This window comes from Erigeron canadensis, chromosome 4 (assembly GCF_010389155.1).
Source record: "Erigeron canadensis isolate Cc75 chromosome 4, C_canadensis_v1, whole genome shotgun sequence".
NCBI classification, from domain to species: Eukaryota; Viridiplantae; Streptophyta; class Magnoliopsida; order Asterales; family Asteraceae; genus Erigeron; species Erigeron canadensis.
Window position 1 is genome coordinate 18,334,957 of NC_057764.1, and position 22,892 is coordinate 18,357,848.

The 22,892-nt window shown below is 29.3% G+C and overlaps 1 protein-coding gene across 4 annotated transcripts in view; it reads right to left on the minus strand.

The window, feature by feature from the left end:
- Positions 1-8,370: 8,370 nt before the first annotated feature.
- LOC122595314 (phosphatidylinositol N-acetylglucosaminyltransferase subunit P-like) overlaps positions 8,371-22,892 on the minus strand; it is a 33,100-nt gene continuing 18,578 nt past the window's right edge. The window contains exons 1-5 of one of the 4 annotated variants that reach the window (XM_043767657.1): positions 12,938-13,091; positions 10,879-11,090; positions 9,520-9,592; positions 8,891-9,009; positions 8,371-8,743 (exon numbers count right to left, since the gene is read on the minus strand). In XM_043767657.1, coding sequence (XP_043623592.1) covers positions 8,619-8,743; positions 8,891-9,009; positions 9,520-9,592; positions 10,879-11,065 — 504 coding nt within the window. In that variant the 5' untranslated portion in view covers positions 11,066-11,090; positions 12,938-13,091 and the 3' untranslated portion in view covers positions 8,371-8,618. Of the gene's footprint in view, positions 8,744-8,890; positions 9,010-9,519; positions 9,593-10,878; positions 11,094-11,211; positions 11,687-12,937; positions 13,092-22,892 lie in introns of those variants that run through there. The other 3 variants (XM_043767658.1, XM_043767655.1, XM_043767656.1) reach the window with 3 other exon arrangements.

Consider the following 22,892-nt stretch of genomic DNA (forward strand, 5'->3'; position numbering starts at 1 on the left):
TTTTTTTAACGGCATATTTCTATTCTTACTCTAGCTTACATTATAATTTAAAAGATGTATTTTAAAGCATGATATCAATTTTTTGGAAAATAAAATGTTGGATCTTTAATATATAATTAAGTAAAAGCAAATTCGTTCTATTTTATTTAAGGAGAATTTTATATATGTCTCATTTTAAAGACATAATTACATATATGTCTAAAGTATGCTTTAAAAGCATTGTAATTATGCATTAAAAACTTGCATCTAAGACATATATGTAATTATGTCTTTAAAATAAGATATATATAAAATTTTCTTTTTTTTTTAAATTAACTATCCAACATTAAACATCTACATATATGTTTTGGGAGTAGGTTAAAGTGTGACATAAAAAAAAATACGACAGAGCATAGAGATACATGTAAATAAAAATAATGATTTTTTTAAATTACAGCAGTAAAAATGTTTACTTTTTGTATCAGAAACTAATCCTCTGAAATTTTATTATACGAGTGCAAATCTTTTATACGCGTTAGCAAGACACTAAAAATTTTCAATATTAGTGAGATTATCTTAAACTGTAATAATTATCATCGGAATTTAAGGTAGGTAAAATTTGAGGATTTTTCACTTTCGTTCAACCATTAGTTGCTACGGGATCACCAGTATGGCAGTATAGCTACATTCACCGCCATCTTAATTAATTTCTTTTTGGCTATCTTCTTTTTTTTTTTTTTTTTTCTAAGGGTAGAATAATGCTTTATTTTTAACGTTAGTTTTTAATATTTTGTTATCAATGATCAACTTGCAAATGATAAATAGCTTGTAGGGAGTTATGAGTATATAAAAAAAAAAGTTGGTTTGTGGGATTGTTTTTTTTTTTTTATTTTAGGAAAAACAAATTTTTTTTTCTTATTAGAATAGGGGGAGATTTTAAAGAGAACCGTGACGTTTGGTATGGTCTATTAGGATGTAAGTAATGAGATTGATTATAATTGGTGGTGTTTGGTTAATTATAACCTAATTAATCATTGGCCATTAATGGTTAATAAACCATTACTCACTAAATTGGGGGTATTGGGTTATAAGTAACTAGATTATACTCATGCGATGCATGATAATATACACATTATTTTAAATTGATTATAAATAAAATATTTTAAGTAATATTACTTGAAAGCAATAAATAACATATATACGTCAAGAGTATTAATTTATTTACGTTAATAATCTAAATATAATTTTTAATAACATAGTGATTTCCTTTATTTTAGAGTAATAAATGAGAGCAATATAGGATGTATAACAATTGAATAATGAATAATGATCTATGGACAAATCTTGGATGCGTTTATTTGTTATAAACCCGATAATATCGTCTTCTTAATCCTAAAAAACAACACAATTATTGAGATCTTGAGATAAAACATAGAGATTGATAATATAGTAAGCTTTGGTATTGACAACAAAAAATATTCATTAAATAAAAGTTATATAATAATAATAATAATAATAAATATATTTTGTAGAATATAAATTTCTCAATTTTGACCATACCTACACAATTGATAAATTTGCGTATAAAACTTCAAATTACAGGAAATACAACTTTCAAGTTTGTTAGTTTCTATTTTATAGCTATGACTTGTTAAATTATTATGGGTAATTTATTTTAAAAAATAATATTTAAGGGATAGAAACTAACAAACTTGAAAGTTGAGAATTGTATTCCCTGTAATATTTCACACAATGCAACGGCGGTGAGGATAGTGATGGCGGAGGTGGTGGTGGTGACGATGGTGGGGGCGTTAGTGGGGACGGAAATGGGGACAGTGATGGGGGCGAAGATGATAGTGAATGTAAAAGTAATTGATGTTAAATATTATATTGTATTATTTCATTAAGGTTATTATATGTATATCGGATAAAGATGTTTAAATTAGTAAATAAAGTAGAAGGGTATTTTCAGTTTTTGGAAGAAAAAAAGAAAAAAAAAAGGATAATTTATTTTATTAAATAGTACTGGTATAGATATAGATTTCATTGCATTTCCTTTCTTTTTTCTTTACCAGTCCTTACTTTGAAGTTTGAACCCATTTCTTACTTTGAACCAAGCAATTATCAATAAATCAAATATCCAGCCCAACTTAGGAATATCCGATATATCAAACTTTGGACCCAACTTACAAATATCAACCCAATTTTAAATAAAACTAGCCCAAACCTAACTTTCTCAAATCTCAAGATACAAAATTTCGAATATTAGCGCCAAAAATAAATCTCCATTTGTGCGTGTATGTGTTTTAGAGAGAGAAAGAAAAGATGAGAGAGGATCATCACGAAATTCAAACATTAAAGAAGGATCAATATCCAGTTTCTTCTAATCGCAAGTCTAAACATAGTAATTCTTCCAAAAAGCACCAGCAAAAGGTAAATTAATCTCAAATAAGTCTATATATACAATTATTCGATATGATATTCGATGTTAGGTATATATATATACATACACATAAACACATATAATTATATGTATATATTCACCTTTATATGAAATGAAGATTTTATTGATTTGATGTAACATAGCAACTCAATATTTGTTTTCATTCCGATTAGGCGATTACTGATTAACGATATTGTGAATTTATATATATATATATATTGTGTGTGTGTATATATATATAGCTGTGTATCAGAGAAATATGTTATAATTAAAGGATTTGATATAACAGAGCGTAAACAAGAGTTTGAATTATGTTATAACTCCGATAGCTGAAAACGACATCGTATTGGATTTATTGGACAAGGAATCAACCGATCATATCTCGTCAGTTTCAAAAACAGTTGATACCGATCTGTCAATAGTTGATGTACGTTCAGTCCCTAGAATATGTGCTTATTTGATTTGAATCTCTTCGTGTTCGTTATTTGATTATTTTTATGATGCGTATGCAGATCTGCAAAACTAGCTTAGATTTTGATCGCAGTCTAGTTTCTGAAGAATCGGTGAAAGTTGCTCCGGAATCTGATCCGTTTGTGTTCGAAGATGATCAACAATCTATGGAGGTATATATTTTCAATCCAGTTAACTGTTGTAATGATAGTTAAGTATTTTAGCTTATTCTATAATAAGCTAGAAAATAGCACATGTATGTTAACCTGAACATGACTGATTTGCACTTTCGTCGTGTTTTCTCTGATTAGAATTTTCACTCTGAAACAAAACCGGAAAGTTATTGTTTGGTGTTAGTACTGTTAATTTATCTTTATGCATATGATAAGCACCTGATTTAACACTTTCGAAATCCGATTCTTATGTGTTGGCAATTTGGCATACTGTATGGCAAGAGAAAGAATTTTAGAAAGTCGAAATAATACTAGTAATGAATATGATTCAAGTGTTTCACATTCTGAAATACGATACACTATTAATTGGAAAGCTAAGCTAGATATCGTTGAAGTCTTTCTAGCCCTTAATTTATTCGTGATCTGGACATTTCTTCAAGATTGATTACTTACTTGCACTTCCATCCACACACACCCATTGACCAACAAAAATCTTCTCACAATTGATGTTGGGGTTAATTTCCAAAAATGATTGTAAACTCAATTGAAACCCCTGACTAATGGTGGTGCAATCATCGCCAACTTTTACACCGGTAACTTCATTACATACAAGTGATTTCGCCTTAAAGAACCCATCTGCATATGGGTTTATAATTTCATTATGTAAATTAGTATATGTATGTGTGTGTGTGTGTGTATAACTTAAAAGATTGTGTCAATGTCACGAGGACGATAAAAAGTGTCTCAGTTTTTATGGACCATTAAAAGGCTTAAAAAGAAAGGGATTTGAATAACTTACTGCTTGGGGTCACTCTGCTGTCTGCTAGTATAACAAGCAGCAGGAAAAGCGAGAGTATCATGGAAATTGTCACAAACATGGAAGTGTTCTTGGCCATTATCTTAAGTTTCACTGTTTTTTCTTGGACAAGAAAGATTATTATATATATTAATATATATTGAGATATATAACTTGATATATTTTGCTTCTCAACTTTCGTATTTATAGTAAACATCAGTATAAATTATTGAGTTATATCTTTAGATGAGCCAAACTTCACATTGTAACCTGAGAATTTACTGCCGGCCATTGTTTTCGCTATTCTTGTTTTTACTATCTTTACATTGTGTCTCAGCTCATTAAGAAATGCGGCTGATGAGTTTTTAATCTATCCTAAATGCATGGACATCTGACCAAATTTCACTTGTGAGTTGTGTCTTTTGTGCTTGGTCCATCAAATATTCTTTTCTATTAAAAAGTGAAAACTAAAAACTGAAAATTTGTTAAGGAAACTTGCATGTAAATAGAAATAACTGAATAACCTGTAATTCTTATAGAGATATTTTAAAGCATGAGCATTAAGGGATTAAATTGAGAGTATTTAAGAAATTTATGTAGCCATGTATGAAAAATGATAATGGTTGACATGTAAGATTTGAGCATATTTTCATGTTAATCTTCTAGTTAAGGAATATTTATAATCCCTTTAGAAATTTTGTTGGATTATAGCCTTTAGGATCAACCACTTCTTGCACCACACAAATCTTAATCGAAAAAACTGAGGATATGGGCAATTAAAGGATACAAGGATTTTACATGACTATGTCCAATTACGGTGATTAGTTTTAACCAAAACTTAACTAGAGAGATTTTTTGTATTAAATTCGTATCTTAGGATATTACAAGCAATAGGGGTTAATATATAGGTTCAAGGAAACTACATTCCAGAAAAGTTTAAATAAACCCCCTGAAAGTCCCACCTGACTCTAGTTCGCGATTCATGATCTTTTGGTTGAGTCACTTAGTCACATCTAAGAACAAATTCACCAGGAACTGCTACTGCCTCTTTCACAATCAGTGGTCTCCCCTTCATAATAGTGACCATGTTTAGCAATGTCGTGAACCATAATCAACTCTGTGACTCGAAGTTGCGTCTCATCTCTGACTCGAAGTTTAAATAAACCCCCTGACTTAGCATCTCTGACTTAATATCTGGTTCAATTAAGTGGTCTCCCCTTCAAAAGCACTTTGAATATTTGCCATGGTCGAGACTGAGAATGCATAGTTTGTAATTTATCTTGAAGGCTTTAGTCATAAACCCTGGTCTGCTGGTCGAGTAGACGGTATGAGATGGAATGTGATGTGTTTATGCTTTAAAACACTACTGATGTTCACAAGGGCAGAACAAGAAAGTCGAAGATGCAAATATAAGTACAATCATTTTCAGACTGGATTTTAATTGATAGATGAAGCTGCGGCCTCTAAGTATGTAGGATTGAAGTGAAACGAATTAGTGTTACTTTGGACCATCACATGGATGATTCATATAATGTGGACTTCTGGGCTTGCACTTACTATGAAAGTTAGTACAATGCAGAACTTGGTCAGATGGTTACCGCTGTATTTTTGTAAGAGTTAAGCAAAGCGGATCTGGAATGTTGGTGAGCTTGAGATAGTGGACATATTGTGATCCTTGCTAATTAGAATACAAAGAATGTGTGTACCAAAATGGTACATGGGACCATAGGTTCCCACCCATTTACCCGTTTTTTTTAGAATACAAAGAATGCGTAGAATGTACATTTGTGTCTAAGTGATGTATACTTTACTTTGGTATTTGGTTCAAGTCACAACTCAGCAAGGGCTGTGATCTGTGATGCGTAATGGATATAGTATGAATTTGTAGTATGATGACTAATGTGTTTTATTACTTTTACAACTTGCAGATTAGTAACCAAATTGCTGTTAAAACATGCATTTACATATTTAGATTTAAAATCTGCATGCTTTCTTTGTACAACAGATTAGCAGTTTTTCCTTATTCACTATCTGATGCAAGTTAACACATATCTTTGAACATCCTTATTCACTGTCCTACGCAAGTTTAACACACATCTTTCAACATCCTTATTCACTGTCCTATGCAAGTTTAACACATATCTTTCAATATCTATGACTAGTCCTTATTCAAATTTACCTTTTATGGTTCCTTATTTATCTGGTATGAAGTCTTTTTACCGATTAGAAGTAGTTACATGTGTTGCTGTTAGTAGTCACTGGATCTTAAAGCATCTGAAGAATTCTGTAGTACGAGTTTCATTTGATGGACAACTCAATTTATTCCATTGGAGATAACTGCTTGTTGTATACTACTAATCCTTTATTTCATTGAGGTTTTAATTTGCTACTCGTATTAATTTGGATTTATTCTTTAATGTATCAAAGCTACGTTGTGTCTTTGAATCAATTCATTACGCCGTCAACTACTACGGCTGGTTCTGTAGAAGGCACTCCATTGTCAAGCATAACAACTATTAAAAAGACTCCACAGTCATCCCCAATAACTGATGAAGCTGATGTGGTTTTCGTTGATTCAAAAATTCATAATGGGACTACAACAGAAGAAACAAGTTCAAATAAGCTAGAATCTAAGCATCTAAGGCTATCTATGCTTCAGGTTTTGCATTCAGCTGAGATAGATCCACCATATAAGAAGCTTTTGGATATATTGGTTAAAACCGTATCTGAAGAGTTTTGTAGTTTGCATGAAGAGCACGACAAGGTGGTTAAACTGTTTCCTAAGAAAGTAACGATTTTGCTACAGTGCTTGGTGTTGGGAATGCTTGTTGTTTCTGCTGGTTTCTTCCTATTTTCGGATGGTCAAAGCTCGTATCATGGCCCTCCACCAACCTAAACGAGTGTCCACCGTAAGATTCTAATCATGCCTTTTGCTCTTTCTAATATGTTTCGTTAGCTGACTTTAATTCTTTCATAAAATCAGAAACTACCTACAATAAGGTGAAACTTTCGCCCAACACATATATGGTTCTGTGTCATTTGGTAATACATATATGTTTGATGTTTCGCCCAACATGCAAGATTCATCTATCTATTCTGGTAGGTGAATTTTGCGATTAAGGGTACCTTTGACATTTTGTGCTTCTCTGTTTTATAATCAGTGCTCACTAATAGATAAACCCGATAAAGAATTATACTGTATCTATTATGTGAACAAAGTAGACATGATGCTTGTTAAAAACTTGAAAAGACTTGTCTGAAGACCCATGACTTGTTTGGAAAACTGTGTTTGATGTTAAGATCTTGATTAGAATATGCAAGAATAGTAATTTGACATGGCGAGAAGGTTGGAGTTTTATGCTTTGATTGCAGCTCTTTTTGACCCAATCATGATAAACTATGACTATTAAACTTTACGGAAACAAAAGAAATTTTACAAATTGGTATGATACTTGTTCATGACTCCATGGTTATTGGTGTAGGAAAATAGCATTTTATTGGAGGTTCCTAGAGAAAGGATGTGGAGAAGGTCATGAAGATATATTGGTTAGACCACTTACATGAATTAAGAACTCACTCTACGGTAATCTGAACATGGAAAGCATGTCTTGTTTACCTCAGTTATAGTATTTTCCATACATGGTCAAAATAAGGGTTTAATGAAGTATTATCAGTTGCATTGCTTTTTAATGAATCTAATTAGCTAACCTAAGTTTCAATATTGCTATATGGAGCATTTGTGGACATAAATCGCCAGCAATAAGAAATATTACTGAGAACCTTGGCAATTTGAATTATAAGGTCAAGTTTGTGATATTAGTTTGTTGTTAGATTCTGGCAGCTACTGCTTGACTAGAACCGAGTCAACGATGGTGTTATTTTCAGTATGTTTCTTGTGTCTCAGCATATCATCATGTAATTGATACGATGTCTTGCATTCGGGTTGTACAAACGTATGTCAAACGATAAAACCGAGAACATATATTTATAGTTTACGAAAAGAGTACCAAGTTGTTATTATCATTACATCATTTAACGTGCTGTAAAATCTGAACGCACGGGTTCCTGCTGCTAAAACTGCCACGAACCACTAAATGGAATGTTGCGGAGATGTTGTATTGATATCGGCATGGTCTATGTCTAGGGAACATCCCACTCGTGGCAAAACCAACAAAAGAAATTTCCTTGTAGACACGAGTAAATGAATCATATGATATAACATACAACTCAATAAGAAAATCCAAAAAAGCTTGACAAGAAGGAAAAAAAATTAAGCCTATGCTCATTAAGTGAATAGTATATTAATTTAATATTGTACGACTTAATTGGTCACCATATTCACTTATTCACTGAGTAGTGTAAGCAGACATGTCATATTTGAATTTGTTTGTGGGATTGTGGCATAAAGAACAACGCCTAAAATACTGCAACACCTTATAATTATTCAGATCTACGTGTATACAATAGTTGTATGATATCAAAAGATATGGGTAATGCATGCTTAAAAAGAAACTTCAAAATAAAAATACTTCAGCTCAAGAATCTCATTCTATAACAGAACTAACATAACAACAGTGAAAATTTTCTATACATCAGTTATTTGTTCAATGATGGCATCATACAATGACAACAGGTTAACAGACCAAATTTATAACAAGGCCAATCACAAAAGACTTAAAAAACTTAAATAGCATGGAATGATATATACGTGCTCCAAGATATACCACTATGCAATTGAATACTTCTACCAACAACCAAAATATCTGAGAGGTAAATATTATTTCCAATCTTTGAACATTAGCTCATTGATCTGGTCGATTCCAATATCAGAGTAAGGTTCAATGGGTCTGTCATCTTCGTCTAATGCGGCATCAAAGCACACAGGATCTTTGCTGTTTTCATCTGCAAAAAATATACATAAGATACTACACTTGCAGAACATTCTCGAATAGATCCCTCGACGCATTTGTGACGGATCCACAACTCTTAATTTAGTACTTTAAGCAGTAAGCAATCTTACACACTGGCATTATAGAAAAACCAACTCACCATATATCGAGTTCAGGGATGTTGGGGGTGGAGTTGCCATAAAGTTGAGGCCAATGTAGAATAGAAAGGTAGTTGCAGCTGTCACAATGGCGTAAGCTGGAAGCGCCAGTGCCCAATACCTGAAAGATGACACCCAAATACTTTATTCAATAACAAATTAACAAGGGCCGCAAATGTAGGTTATCTGATGGTATCAAAACGATCCGGGTGAGTACCTCAAATTAGGTTTGGGTCAGATCAGGTTCTCAGGTAAGTTTGTATAAGTTGGGTTGACCAATAAAACTTTTTGTCCAAAACTTTCATTTTATTACAGATCAGTTGTGTGTACAACACAAGTCTACAAGAAATATATTATCTGAAGGATAATCTAAGCTTTTCAACCCATTTGATCCAATTCAGTTTAAACTATTATCTAGAATTTACACGTTTTAGCTGTTAAAGGTAATACATGACCGAAACAACCCATGCACAGGTAACGAGAAAAATTGCCACCTCTAACATCTTTCTTCTAGGTCTTCAAATGATATTATCTCACTTTTGCATACAGAATGAAAACCTAAATGAGAATTGTAGATCAAGGTTTACAAAGCAAATGAAAAGCAAGGACTAAAAGGGCCGTGCATACGTACTTGCTAGGATAGTAGAAGATCCCAATAGAATGCAACCAAGGATCAGGAACGTATGCCCATATCATGAAAATAACTGTCGGGACAACAAAATAAATTAATATTGGAATCCTCTAAACACACAAAAATTTCACTGCAGACAGTTGCACAAGATAAAATTTTTTGAACCAATAGGAAGTCAAGGTAAAAACGCACATAAATCTACACAAGCAGATAGTCCTTTATTTACCCTAAAGTCATGAAGACACCAACATTTCCTTCTTGACTAATACCTTTTTTGCATTGTCATTGTTTCTTAATGCTACTGACTGTGGTCCACAACAGTCCTTTAGTTTGTCATTGTTGGAGGATGCTTACAACATTCAACACATAGTCAAATCAATTGTATATAACTGGGTTCAGCATAACGGGTAACCATTTTGATGTGATATATCAATATTGTCACTCACTCACTCTGCCAAATGCTTTTAGGCAGTCATTGTGGATGTGAACACTTTCATAACAAATTTACATGTTAAACTCAATGATTAAAATTCAACATTTTCATAAAGTACAATGACCTTATACGAGATTTTCTTTTTTTTTGTTGATTCATTACATAAAGTTTTCATCTTTTTTGCAGGTTTAGATTTTGCTAGTCAATTTCGGTTAGAGTAGCATTATTTACGATGGTACGATTCTTCTTTTTGTGCGAAAACGTTTATAATGTACTTATCTTATTATCATATATAAAGACCAAAGTATACTAATGAAAGAAAAACGTTTCGCTGAAGTCGTATATGCTAGTAAATACTCTATTAATGGTTCATGTCTTAAAGATGATTGGGTCTCTGATTACATCTTCAATGTATTTAGTGATGTGACCTTTAGCACCGTATCCAGTGAATTTATATAGTGTATCCGAGATACTATAGTCGCTTTATGTTCAAGTTTTTAAAAGTTGAAAGGTGATTACTTTATTAGTTTTTTTTACGTGTTTCTCTAATTCTCTTGTCTATTTGTTTTTTTCCGTCAGGCAGGAAGGAAACAGTTTTGGATTGTTATCTTCTTAACCTGAACATGTATCTTCTCCATTTACGTTTGTTCATACGTACATATATAACACATATAATTCAAATAGCAACAAAACTCAAATATTTCGATAGCAACAAGTATAAGTATATAGATATATATATGTATTTAAATTACTGAGTTATAATATTTCAAAGGAGATTGGGTCAATGAGCTATAATATTTTTGCTAAGAAAACACTTTAGGTGACTTTCAATCATTTTGGCTTGTTATCTTCTTAGCTATTTATGTCTCACTTTAACTTGATATAAGCAAGAAGATTTTTAAACAAGTGTAAAAGACGGAGAATACCTGTAGCAACAACTGTTGAAATGGCTCCTACAAATCCATAAACTTCATAAGGGTTAGGGCCATGCTCTCCCGAAACACCGACACCAGAAGCCTTGTTGTCCGCTTCAAATACAGAGAAAGTTGCTCCCCTGTTTCTAGAATAACTAAGGGTCCTTCTAGGGCTATTGAAAGAACGCTGATCTTCCATCACCTTTAGTATCCAGCAATTACATCTAGTGTCACAAGATGAAATATTCATCACTCCAAGCAAAATGTCTAAACTTTTTTACAATCTAGTACAGCATATGAAAAGATCAACATGAGGACCTACACACCCATATTTTGGTTACTTACTGTTAAATTCTAGCGTTTTGGTAATTCATATGAGGATTCACATCTGCTATATTTGTCAGGTTCCTAATTAACACTCGAGATAATCAACTAAAAAAGATATTAGGAAGTTAAAATATGACGGTTTATAATTACATATACAAAATTCTGAACAAAAAGAACATAACCATTAGGATGGATAGATTGGACCTACTATATATCAAAGTGGAACAAAAAAGTACAGAATACAAAAATTCAATCACCGGTATTAATAACATATTGCAAGGCATTCCTCTGGGCAGCACACAATCATACAACTGCCTATAACTCACAATAAATACATAATCCTAACAAGCTATGTATCAAGGGTTCATTGATCTAATACGACTAATTACAGCCAGAGGTTACAGAAATACGTAGAATAACTCAAATCAATACAGGACAACCAACCCGAGGGTTAAGGTTTACCGACATCACCTATCAAAAGCTCATAGAAAAGGTTTGTATTCTATAAATGACCAATGGGTGAGAGAATATTTAAAGACTGGTACATGTCTTGTAGAGCACAAAGAAAGTAGTCAATGTCCCCATGGATAAAGATCTTCAGCTTGTCATAAGATAATCATGGAAGGCTGTTTGAACTAATGAATTGTTAAAGGATCAATCAAACTTGGGAATTGGCTCACATGGTTTTTCGTAGATACTTTATGCTCCTAATAATCTCGTAGGAATTAACTAGATTAAGACTTTCTAAATTCTAGATAAGACTCTCCTAGAGATGCCAGCTATTGTATACATTGCCAATTCACCAACTCATTATATTTATTGTATTCCATTGTCAGTGAAACTTAACGACCACCATGTTTATACCATGTTTATACTGCAAGACCATAAATTATTCACATAACATATGCCGATATAATTCAATATCTATGACTAGTCCTTATTCAAATTTACCTTTTATGGTGTTTTATCTAACCTAATCACATTTTCCATTATGTGATTACACTACAACGTATCATAAGTGTGATTCCAGTACTGTTACACCAGTAAAACTCAAACACTTCTACTTTTAAATGTATACATTATTCCGTTGAAAAAACAAATCCACATTGTTTGTCAAAAAGAAAAAACAAAGCATTACAATAGTCCAATTTGAGCATAAGTATAAGTGTATCGACTTATTCAAAATACTGTAAATACCACACCATTGTGTATCAGTTATGGTTCAAATATATTTACAAATCGACTAGTAGTACTAACTTAACCTTACTGTAATAAGTCCAACCACAGTTGTCAACAGGTTATAAACAAGCCCTTTACAAAATAACAAAATATAACAAAAAAAAAAACATCGATTCAACCATTACAGAATTTCAAGATACAGTTACTTCCTAAAAATTCCCAAATTTAAATTTACTGCTTGGCCTCTAATTAATACTGAAACTTTTATTGCTAAATAAACAATTTCATGAATTATATACCTTTACATATTCACATAAAAAAAAAATGTTTTCTAAGGTAATTACATAATACAGAGATACAATCTTGAATACAAGTGTTTGAGTGTTTCTACAATATATATATATATATATAATATATATATATATAATGAAAACATATAACAATACACAAAATGAACAGTTCAAAAACCAGTATCAACACATATATACTAAAAATATAATCTAAACATTAAATAAAAAATTAAGTGATTTTGACGGTTAAAAAAAATGATAAGAAAAAGGATTACTATGGCTGCTGTAGAGGAAAGATGAGATACACAGCTGCTCAAGTGATATTAGAATTTACAACTGCTCCTAGCTAGGGTTTTATCTTTTATGGCTTGTAATTTGGTTAAAGCGTTCCTTGAGCCCAAGTCATACGGGCTAGCCCATTTATTTGTAATTGTAAATGGCCCTTTTTTACAAAGGCCAAAAAAGGGAACTTGAATAGTTGAATTTCTCTCGCTGTTAAATAAACATTCCATCTATTATTGGGATTTTGCATACAGACGATACTATAAAACGATCTATAATATTTGATTGAAAGGCTAATCTACTAATATATATATATATAACAAGGTCCAAAATTCAATTCTAAACAAATAAAAACCCTTAGATGACTTTTAACTTTTATTTAGAACCATTAGATCAAATATAATTATTTTATCTTTTTTAAAGACGGTATTAATACTTTCACTTTATATGATTATACAAATAACCCACTTTTAAATCATAATCCGTAAATAAATCTAATAGGCTATGTAAAGGCGTAGCAACTTTCCTTCCTTTATATGCATACCATAAATAAATAGTAATTTAAACCATTGAACAACCTCAAGAACTTAACATCAGCTTACGTACATCAAATACAATTGTCAAATTTTTTGCTTTTCATGGTTTTTAGCTCTTTTTCTTTATCTTTCTATTAACACTAAAATAGATCTTTGCTTCTTTGTAGATCTACAGTTTAATTGAAACTTAAAGTTCAATATTAAAATTCATATATAACAAAATCCAAAAATCATCTTTAAAATAATAAAGACTGTTGGATGATTTTTAATTGTTATATATAGCCACTGGATCACATTCTTTAATTTCTTAATTAGTTAAAGACAATATTAATACTCACGCGTTAGATTAATCAAAATATACCACTTTTAAGTTAAATATTTAATAACGAAAAGTGTAAATATGTGATTAAAAACAAAAAAAAATTTATAAATTATTAAAATAATAAAGACCGTTGGATGATTTTTAATTGTTATATATAGCCACTGGATCACATTCTTTAATTTCTTAATTAGTTAAAGACAATATTAATACTCACGCGTTAGATTAATCAAAATATACCACTTTTAAGTTAAATATTTAATAACGAAAAGTGTAAATATGTGATGAAAAACAAAAAAAAATTTTGTAAATTAGTTATGGTTTTATTTATGACCACTAGATTAAATTTTGTAAAGTCTTATTTGGTTAAAGACAATATTAATATTCACATTTAGATAATTAGTCAAACTATACTCATTCTAAATTATATATTAATGATGCAAAGTGTAAATATCTGATGAAAAACAAAAAAATGTTAATTAGTGGTGAAAAACAAAAACGTATAAGTTAATAAGAATTTATATAGAATTATAATATAATTAATAAAAAAGGTTTGTTTATTATATTTCTTTAATTTCTTAATTAGCTAAAAATAATATTAATTGAAGTTAGATTAATTGTCTTTTAGTATATAATATCTTTTAGACTCGTGTTTAATACACAGGGATTATAACATTATCAATATTAGATGTTAATTTATTATAGTTTAAAATTTAATATACTATTCTGAGTAATAAAATATTGATATATATATCAACACTTTGAGTTTATATTAAAATATTAATTTAAAAATATATTCATCGAGATTGTTTACTATAAAATGCTTAGCGATATTTAAATATTACAAAATATAATAGATCTATCAAAGTTGTAAGTTTTGAAATACTTAGCGATATTTGAACATTAAAAAATCATAATAAGTTACTATCATTTTAGTTGATTTATTGTTACACATGGTGTATTACAATCTTATATTACACTATTATAAATAATACTTTATATTTAGATGAAAGATATTTTAAATATTCTAATTAGATATGATAATGTTATATGTTTTACTTATAATGATTATATTTTTAGATGCTTTTTATTTTATATATAATGATAATTACTACAAAACACCTCAATAAAATTTAATAATACAATTACTTCTAAAATCTTAATATATATACATTAAGCTTTATTTATGTTTAATTAATTAATTTATATAAATATGATAGAACATACTATTAGATATATATTAGTTATTATTTTATTGAATAAATATTAGTTATTATTATTTATTTATTATATTATAATTATTAGATAAAAGGTATAAATTGTTAATGAAAAACAAAAAAATGTAAATTCAAGTCAAAATTGTAAAGAAAATCAACTTTAAAAAAATCAATAGTTGTGATTGGTCGATAAATTATTAGAGTAATTGTGCTTTAGTATAATAGAAGATTAAGATACTGCATATACGAAAAATGAGATTAGTTTTAATTCGTATTAATCCAAATAACCTCTTTAACTTTTAACTATATATTGTTATTAGAAAGACATTATACAATAAAATATTAATTATTTTTAAATTGGATTAAAGTGTAAATTGGTGATAGAAACTAAAAAGTGTAAATTAATTATTTTTAAATTGGGTTGAAGTGTAAATTGATGATGGAAAAACAAAAAGTGTAAATTACTAATTTTTAAATTGAATGAAAGTGTAAATTGGTGATAAAAAACCAAAAAGTATAAATTAATTTTGACATGTGTTGATTTAATTAAATTTGAAAAATTAAGAGCTATAATTGGTCAATTAAAGTTAAGTCAGTTGCATTTTAATATATATTAAGATTATGACTAGATTTATTAAATATGAAAATTTAAAATTAAAAACAATCAAATTAAAGAATAAAATTTAAAAACATTAAATGCATATAATGGGCTTTATCTTTTTGTAATATCTTTTTGTAGGCAATATTTGTTTGTATTTTTTCATTTGACCTTTGTTGATTATCATCATCACATGATACTTAAAACTGGATGTTGTAACTACATCAACTTTTGACTAAAAAAAATAGTTCATAACGTTTACATGAGCTCTATACCTTCTATTTCTTATTCATAATAATGTATCACATTTGCTGAGGAAAAAAAATGAATTCTATATATAGTTACGTTGTATGTACTATATTTTATTAGATATAAAAAAAAAGGTAATGGGGGAACCCCAATGTCGGTAGCACAATTAGATACCCATTGACCTACACTGTATGAGTCATATGTTGCCGGTAAAATACCTCTATCCTAATTCCACATGATCTGGGTATCCCGAAAGATTGAACCCGCGTATTTAAACTCCACATATAGGATAAAGATAAAAATGTATTTACTCAAGTATTACGCGGGACAATAATTTAGTTAGTATATTGTGAGATGCTAGTTTTTTACGTATTTTTAATGTGTTACATTAATTTGTGCTAGATTTATCATATTAGCTATTTATGTATCTTTTATACTTGTGTTGCATTATATTAATTATTTTTTTTTATAGATATTTACAAAGTTATGTTGATATTTAAATTATAAAAAGATGTTTAAACTAGTTGTGGTTATCTTTTGATATATATAATTTATATAATTTTAAATCTCATAGCATTTGTAAATGATATAAAAAGAAAATAAACACTTTTGTATGTAAAGAGACAATGAAAAATTATGAGTTAGGAGACAATGAAAAATTATGAGATTTGATTATTCACTCTTCGAATAAAAGGTTACATTTTGACTTAAGTATACCACATACCAAGATCAATCATAGATGATAGATGAAAAACACGACACCGTTCAATCATAAATTTATGATTTGAGACCAACAATAAAATATAATATATACAGTTCAGATTCTTAAATAATTTTCTTTGTAATAATACTAAATATAGAGCATTATTAAAGTAAGATCCAAGAGTCATAATTCGCATATGCATCCAAAAACCGCTGGAAAGATCTAGATCTTGTCATCATATACTACTAACCTTGATTATTTAGTTTAGTAGTAGTAAAAGAGTTTATTAGAGCTTAACTAAGTTAACAAGTTATGTATATAATTAACTGCATTTTAATATCATGATAATACCAACTTTCCATGAAGCCTGTTTATAAATCTTTGAGAATGTTCACGTATCGTGTTAAACTGTTAATGAATGAATAAAAAAAATAAGTAACTCCCAATGCCGTCTTCCACGGAATTTAGGTCCCAATACCATTTTCGACGGTGTATGAGGGAGGTTGATATGTAAACAGTCCCAATACCGTTTTGATCGCAGTCTAGTTTCTGAAGAATCGGTGAAAGTTTGCTCCGGAATCTGATCCGTTTGTGTTCGAAGATGATCAACAATCTATGAAGGTATATATTTTCAATCCAGTTAACTGTTGTAATGATAGTTAAGTATTTTAACTTATTCTATAATAAGCTAGAAAATAGCACATGTATGTTAACCTGAACATGACTGATTTGCACTTTCGTCGTGTTTCAAAAATGTTTAACCTTTTTTTACTACGAGAGTAAGTACTCGCGCGTTGCGGCGGTGAGATGGTGAAGGTGATAGCTGGGTCAGAGAGGGTGATAGTCAAATGCTTACGGCCTTCGCCATTTGCCCTCGGATTTAAAAATTCGTCGAAAGTATATCGAATGACATCTCTAATGAAAGAGCATGAAATTTTATGAACACCAATACAATTTTTATAATTTATCGACGTATGATTTTTGAGATAAAAGATTTTGAATGAATTGGAAGAATAAATGATTTATGGAGGAGAGAGAAAAAAGATGATTGGTTGAGATTTGAGGAGAGAGAAAGGGTATTATGGTTATTTTAGATAAATATAGAATAAATGAGAGGGGTATTTTGGGGATGTACTTAAAATCAATATTAAAAATTTCAACTCAACGTTGAAAATCTTGAAGGAATCTGCTTTATAATATAGTATTGATAAATTTATTTAACTTTTTTTAAAGTATTTTATTTTTATTTTCTTTTAAAATCATTTTATACGAAAAGATTTAATCTATTACAATTATATAGTAAGGATTTCATTTTAAACTGTACAGATTTCAATTTCACACAGAAGTTTTAATATTCTTTTTTTCACATGGGCATACCACGTTCATTTATTTTTACCATTTGTTTTTTTTTAACCACCAGATGAATACTACATATTCCCCTTAAAAAATTTATGTCTTTTAACTCCCGGCTCATGAACCCATAATTATTTGTAAAACATAAACTCATCGTATAATATTAAATATATTTTTATTGTCATTTTTTTCTATTATTGTTTTTAATATTATACCAATCTTTAAAGAACGTCGTTATCGGTATTAATATAGTTATCGTTAATGGGCTTTGTTATTCCATATTCAAACTTTTGGGCTTCTTATTTATATTTAATTTTGGGCCTTGTGCTGACATTTTAGTATGTCAGGTTAATTCAAAACTTTGGATTTATATGTAAAAAATGTCATATTTATATGTTCGTAACACATTTTGCTATTTTTTTAAGAGCGTCGTCTCGGTATTAATATAAGTATTTATAGACGTATTTCGTTATTTCGCCTAATATCAGTATCTTAATAAATTTAAGTAATTTTTTTTTAAAACATCCACATACGTAATGTCTTCCGGGCCAACGCCCGAGAGTATTGGGATTTGTGCAAAGAATAGTAACTTTTTCTTTTATTTTTTTGTAGGCCCCACATGTCCATTATTTTCTAATTATTACTTTTAAATTACATTTTTTACATGCTTTACTTTTTTTTCATTATACATTTATTATCTTTGTAAATTTTTTTAATTTTATTTTTTTAAAATATATTTACACCAAAAACTTTGATCTCTTACATTTTGTACTAAGGATTTCATTTTAAATTGTAGGCATCCATTAAACCCCTTTTTATTTCCACACAAACTTTTTAAGGGAACATGTAATACTTTGGTTAGAAAATGGTAGAAAGAAATTAATATATCAAAGTCATCTTTTTTCTATTATTATTTGTATTATGATCGCAACACATTTTGTCATTCTTATAAGAGCGTCGTTTATGTATTATATTTTGTCATTTCTCCTAATACCATTTTCTTAATAAATTTAGATAATTTTTCTTAAAAAGAAAGACATCCACAAACGTCATGTCTCCCGGGGCAACGCCCGGATGACATTTCTCGTTAATAACATAGGTAATTTGGTCAAACATAACCATAGATGGAAATAATATGTGGTTTGATGATATTTGGACTAGTTACATATGGTTAAGCAGGTGAAAGATGGTATGGTTGGGCCAATTTTGAGGGTGTAAAGTGAATCTGCCAGGGGTATGGGGAGATTTAAATGATGTGAGCCCAAGGAAATATGGGTTACAGAAGTTTGATATTGATTGAGCATTTGAGCTTAATTATATATATTATTGACTGGGCCTTTATACTATTTTTTTGTGCAATGATACATATTATATGATGTAAATGACTTTGTTTTGACAAATGACATATGGTTTTAGTGGGAAGTGGGTAATTACCATAATCGATCACATTCCACTTTAGATTTTTTTTCTATTCTCCATTTCAATGTTTCATAAGTTGAACTACTTAGAGGTGTTTGGTATTGCGATTACAAAACAGAATCTGTGTTTTCAAAATAGATTATGCGTTTTCAAAACTGCATTTTGAAAAAGCATGTAGGTGTATGTTTCTTCAAAACTGCGTTTTCATAGCCGATAATTAAGTTTTCATACAAACACTTTTCTAGATTATTTACAATTTACAAACGCAATAATTAAATAATCACTTTATAACTCAATCCCAAACACCCTTTTAGTAACCGTTGACTTTTTCACTTTACCTTAATAATTATTTTTCCCTTCATGTAATCATCTTTCTTTATCTTGAAAACAAAATTCAAAAATGTAATTGGCGAATGGCACAAATATATATATATATATAGAGAGAGAGAGAGAGTGTGTGTTAGGTTATTACGAGAACTAAGTATTTGTCGAGAACTGCGAGAACTATTTTAAACCATTAGATGAAATTAATCAATGGCTAGGAATTAATATGCATTTAAAATAATAAATAAATAATTATTATATATAAGAGAGTAAACATGGAATTATAAATTAATAATAAATAAAAAAAACAAACAAACCGTATCTTCCAAAACAAATCTCCAAAAAATTCGGCACCCACATTCAATATAAGTAGTTATTTGATTTCAAAATTATTTAATAATTGTCAAGATGAAGACTCTTATCCATCGTTACGTATAAATTTTTTTATTTTATTTTAATATTCGCTAACATAACTTTATTAAATTAATTAATAATATATGTTAATAATAATAATATAGGATCTATGAATAGGTTGTTATATTTAACTTTTGAACATATAAATCACAAAAATAATTCATTTTTAGAAACTATAAATTTTTGGTTAGTACACATGTACATGAACATGTTCACACATGTATAGGTACAATTTATTTTTTTTTACAAAGTTTGCTAGTGTATTTTAAATAAAATCATATATGAATTTTGTTCGCATGTCGACAACTTTAATTAACACATGTGTACGATGTTGTTTACATGTATACTTTTGTTTATACATGTGTACGATGATGATCACATGTAAACAACTTTTATTTACACTTGTGTATGATGATGTTCACGCGTAAATAATTTTATTAAATATGGCTTAATATGTAAATAAATTGTAATACCACTTTTTAATAAATTATTAATGTGATTTATGTTTAAAACTTTATATTATATAATTGTTAAGATTTTATTAAACGATGTGACATAAAGTGTCAAATTATAATTTATTTTTAGCATTTTTTTCATTAGTAGTACAATATTAGGAAACCATTTATAAAGACAACACGTAAAAATTGTTTTTCTTGCCATAGATATTACATTTTAATCAAGTTAAATCTTTTGAACTTTTATTTACCAAGTTAAAAAAAAAAGTTTTCAAGAGTGCAGAACAAAACAAACGTGGGAAAAAAATTGATTAATCTTATTATCTTAAAAATAAGGAAGCACAACTTATGGAGATATTTAAGGGTTCAAGAAATTAAATTAGTATTAATTGTCATATAATTATTAAAGTATAAAATTATCCTTATCTAAAAAGGTTCTCACGGTTCTTGACATTTTATTGGTTCTCATTTTATCTTTTTACTATATATATATATATATATATATTATATAACATTTATATGTAAGTGTAAAATTCTGTAACAATTACTTGGTGTCATAGTGTCACATGCTTACACTCTTATTGAGTTCTTTCACACATCCGACCACAATTGTATCGGGTTTACTGTTTACATATTTACTTCCACTCTTACTGAGTTTTTCATTACATATATGTTTCTGCGTATAAATACATTCTTACAGATTCATGCTGTTTGTAAGAGCCTGTTTAATTAGGTAACCAAAAAAAGGAGCCCATTTAGTTGTTCTTGAGATGATATTGAGTTCTTTTACTTTATTTTTAAATAATTAACGGTTTTATAGTATAGGGATAAGATTTTACACATGCACAGAAAGAGAGAAAATAATTCAAAGCCAGCAAATGATTCATCCTCTCGAAGGCATGATTTTATTATGGCCAAGATAAATAAGCCAAATGGATCGACAGATCATAAATTCATTTTTTTATTGTTTAAAAAAATCATTTTGTAAGATATTTCGAAATAAATCTAAATTCAACATGCTCGATCAATTGAAAGTTTTCCTTTACCGGTCTACATAAAAGAAAAAGGAAATTTTTTTTATAATTTTATGGAATGATCTTGCCTGAATTATATATCATCCTTGCATAAACCATAACTAATATGTAAAAGTAGAGTCAAATCTGCCAATCAATATATAATGAAAGCTTCAATTTTTTTCTTTTACCGATCCAAAAAAAGTTTTGAACACATTGTATATTAAAGATATTGACTAGTTCATAAAATTGTCAATGGTTCATATAAAGTAGTAATTAGTGAAACTAAATGGACCATATTAGAGCTATATATAACGTGAAAGTATTATTGCATCAATTAATTAAGCTAGGTGTAAAACTATGATACACGAGTTTTATCGTTGATAAACATCATCAGCAATTATTGTATCGCCTTATATTTTTCAAGTTTCAAAGACGCACGGGATACATCTAAGCAATATTTATACACGAACTGATCGAGACTAGCTCTAAGATCCGATCCAACATGTTATCACGTACGTTAAATTCAATTGCGAAGATTCTCCCCTGCTTTTGTTGGTTGCCATCATCTGAATGGTTATTATTTTTTCATATGTATATATAATTAATTAAGAATTACTTAATTAACCGGCCTCTTAAAGTCTTAATTGATGCAACCGATGATATCACGATGCAACATATACAGGAACTACACCATATATAATGCTTGGCCAACTTAACTTGTGAGTCTTAATCCCACTACAAAGTGGTTTTTCCCTGTTACCATTTGCTTTCATTTCTCCTGTAATAATATGCATGGTCGATAATTAATATTTGGAATCAGTCTCTTCACCTTTAGGTATAGACAAGACTGTATACATTCTACTTCTCTCATACCCCGTTTGGTCGGAAATTGGCCATTGTTGTTTGTTATAATGATTGACCTTTGGACATTTACTTTGGACATACATTTACATTTTTATTTTCCACGTTTTGGAAATATCAAAATATGTTAACACTTACCAATTACCATTTACAGTATTTGGAAAAGAAATGTAAACATAAAAAATGCTTTCACTACGTAATATACATGCACTAGCTAACTAAAACTAGCTGCAATAATAATCAGAGACCACTTGCTTAATTATCGCCTCTTTAATTATTTCTCGACAAAGAAACATCATGCATGAGCATGATTAAAGAATTTCACCACCATGTATTAATCCACTACTATCTGACCTTATAAAAACCATCTTCGTTGATCTTAATCTCCAGGTGCACTACTTGTCACTTCATATATATACTAATTCTTCTTCTCAAAGCTATATATATTATATATTGCATAGCTACCAGGACAAGGTACTACTTT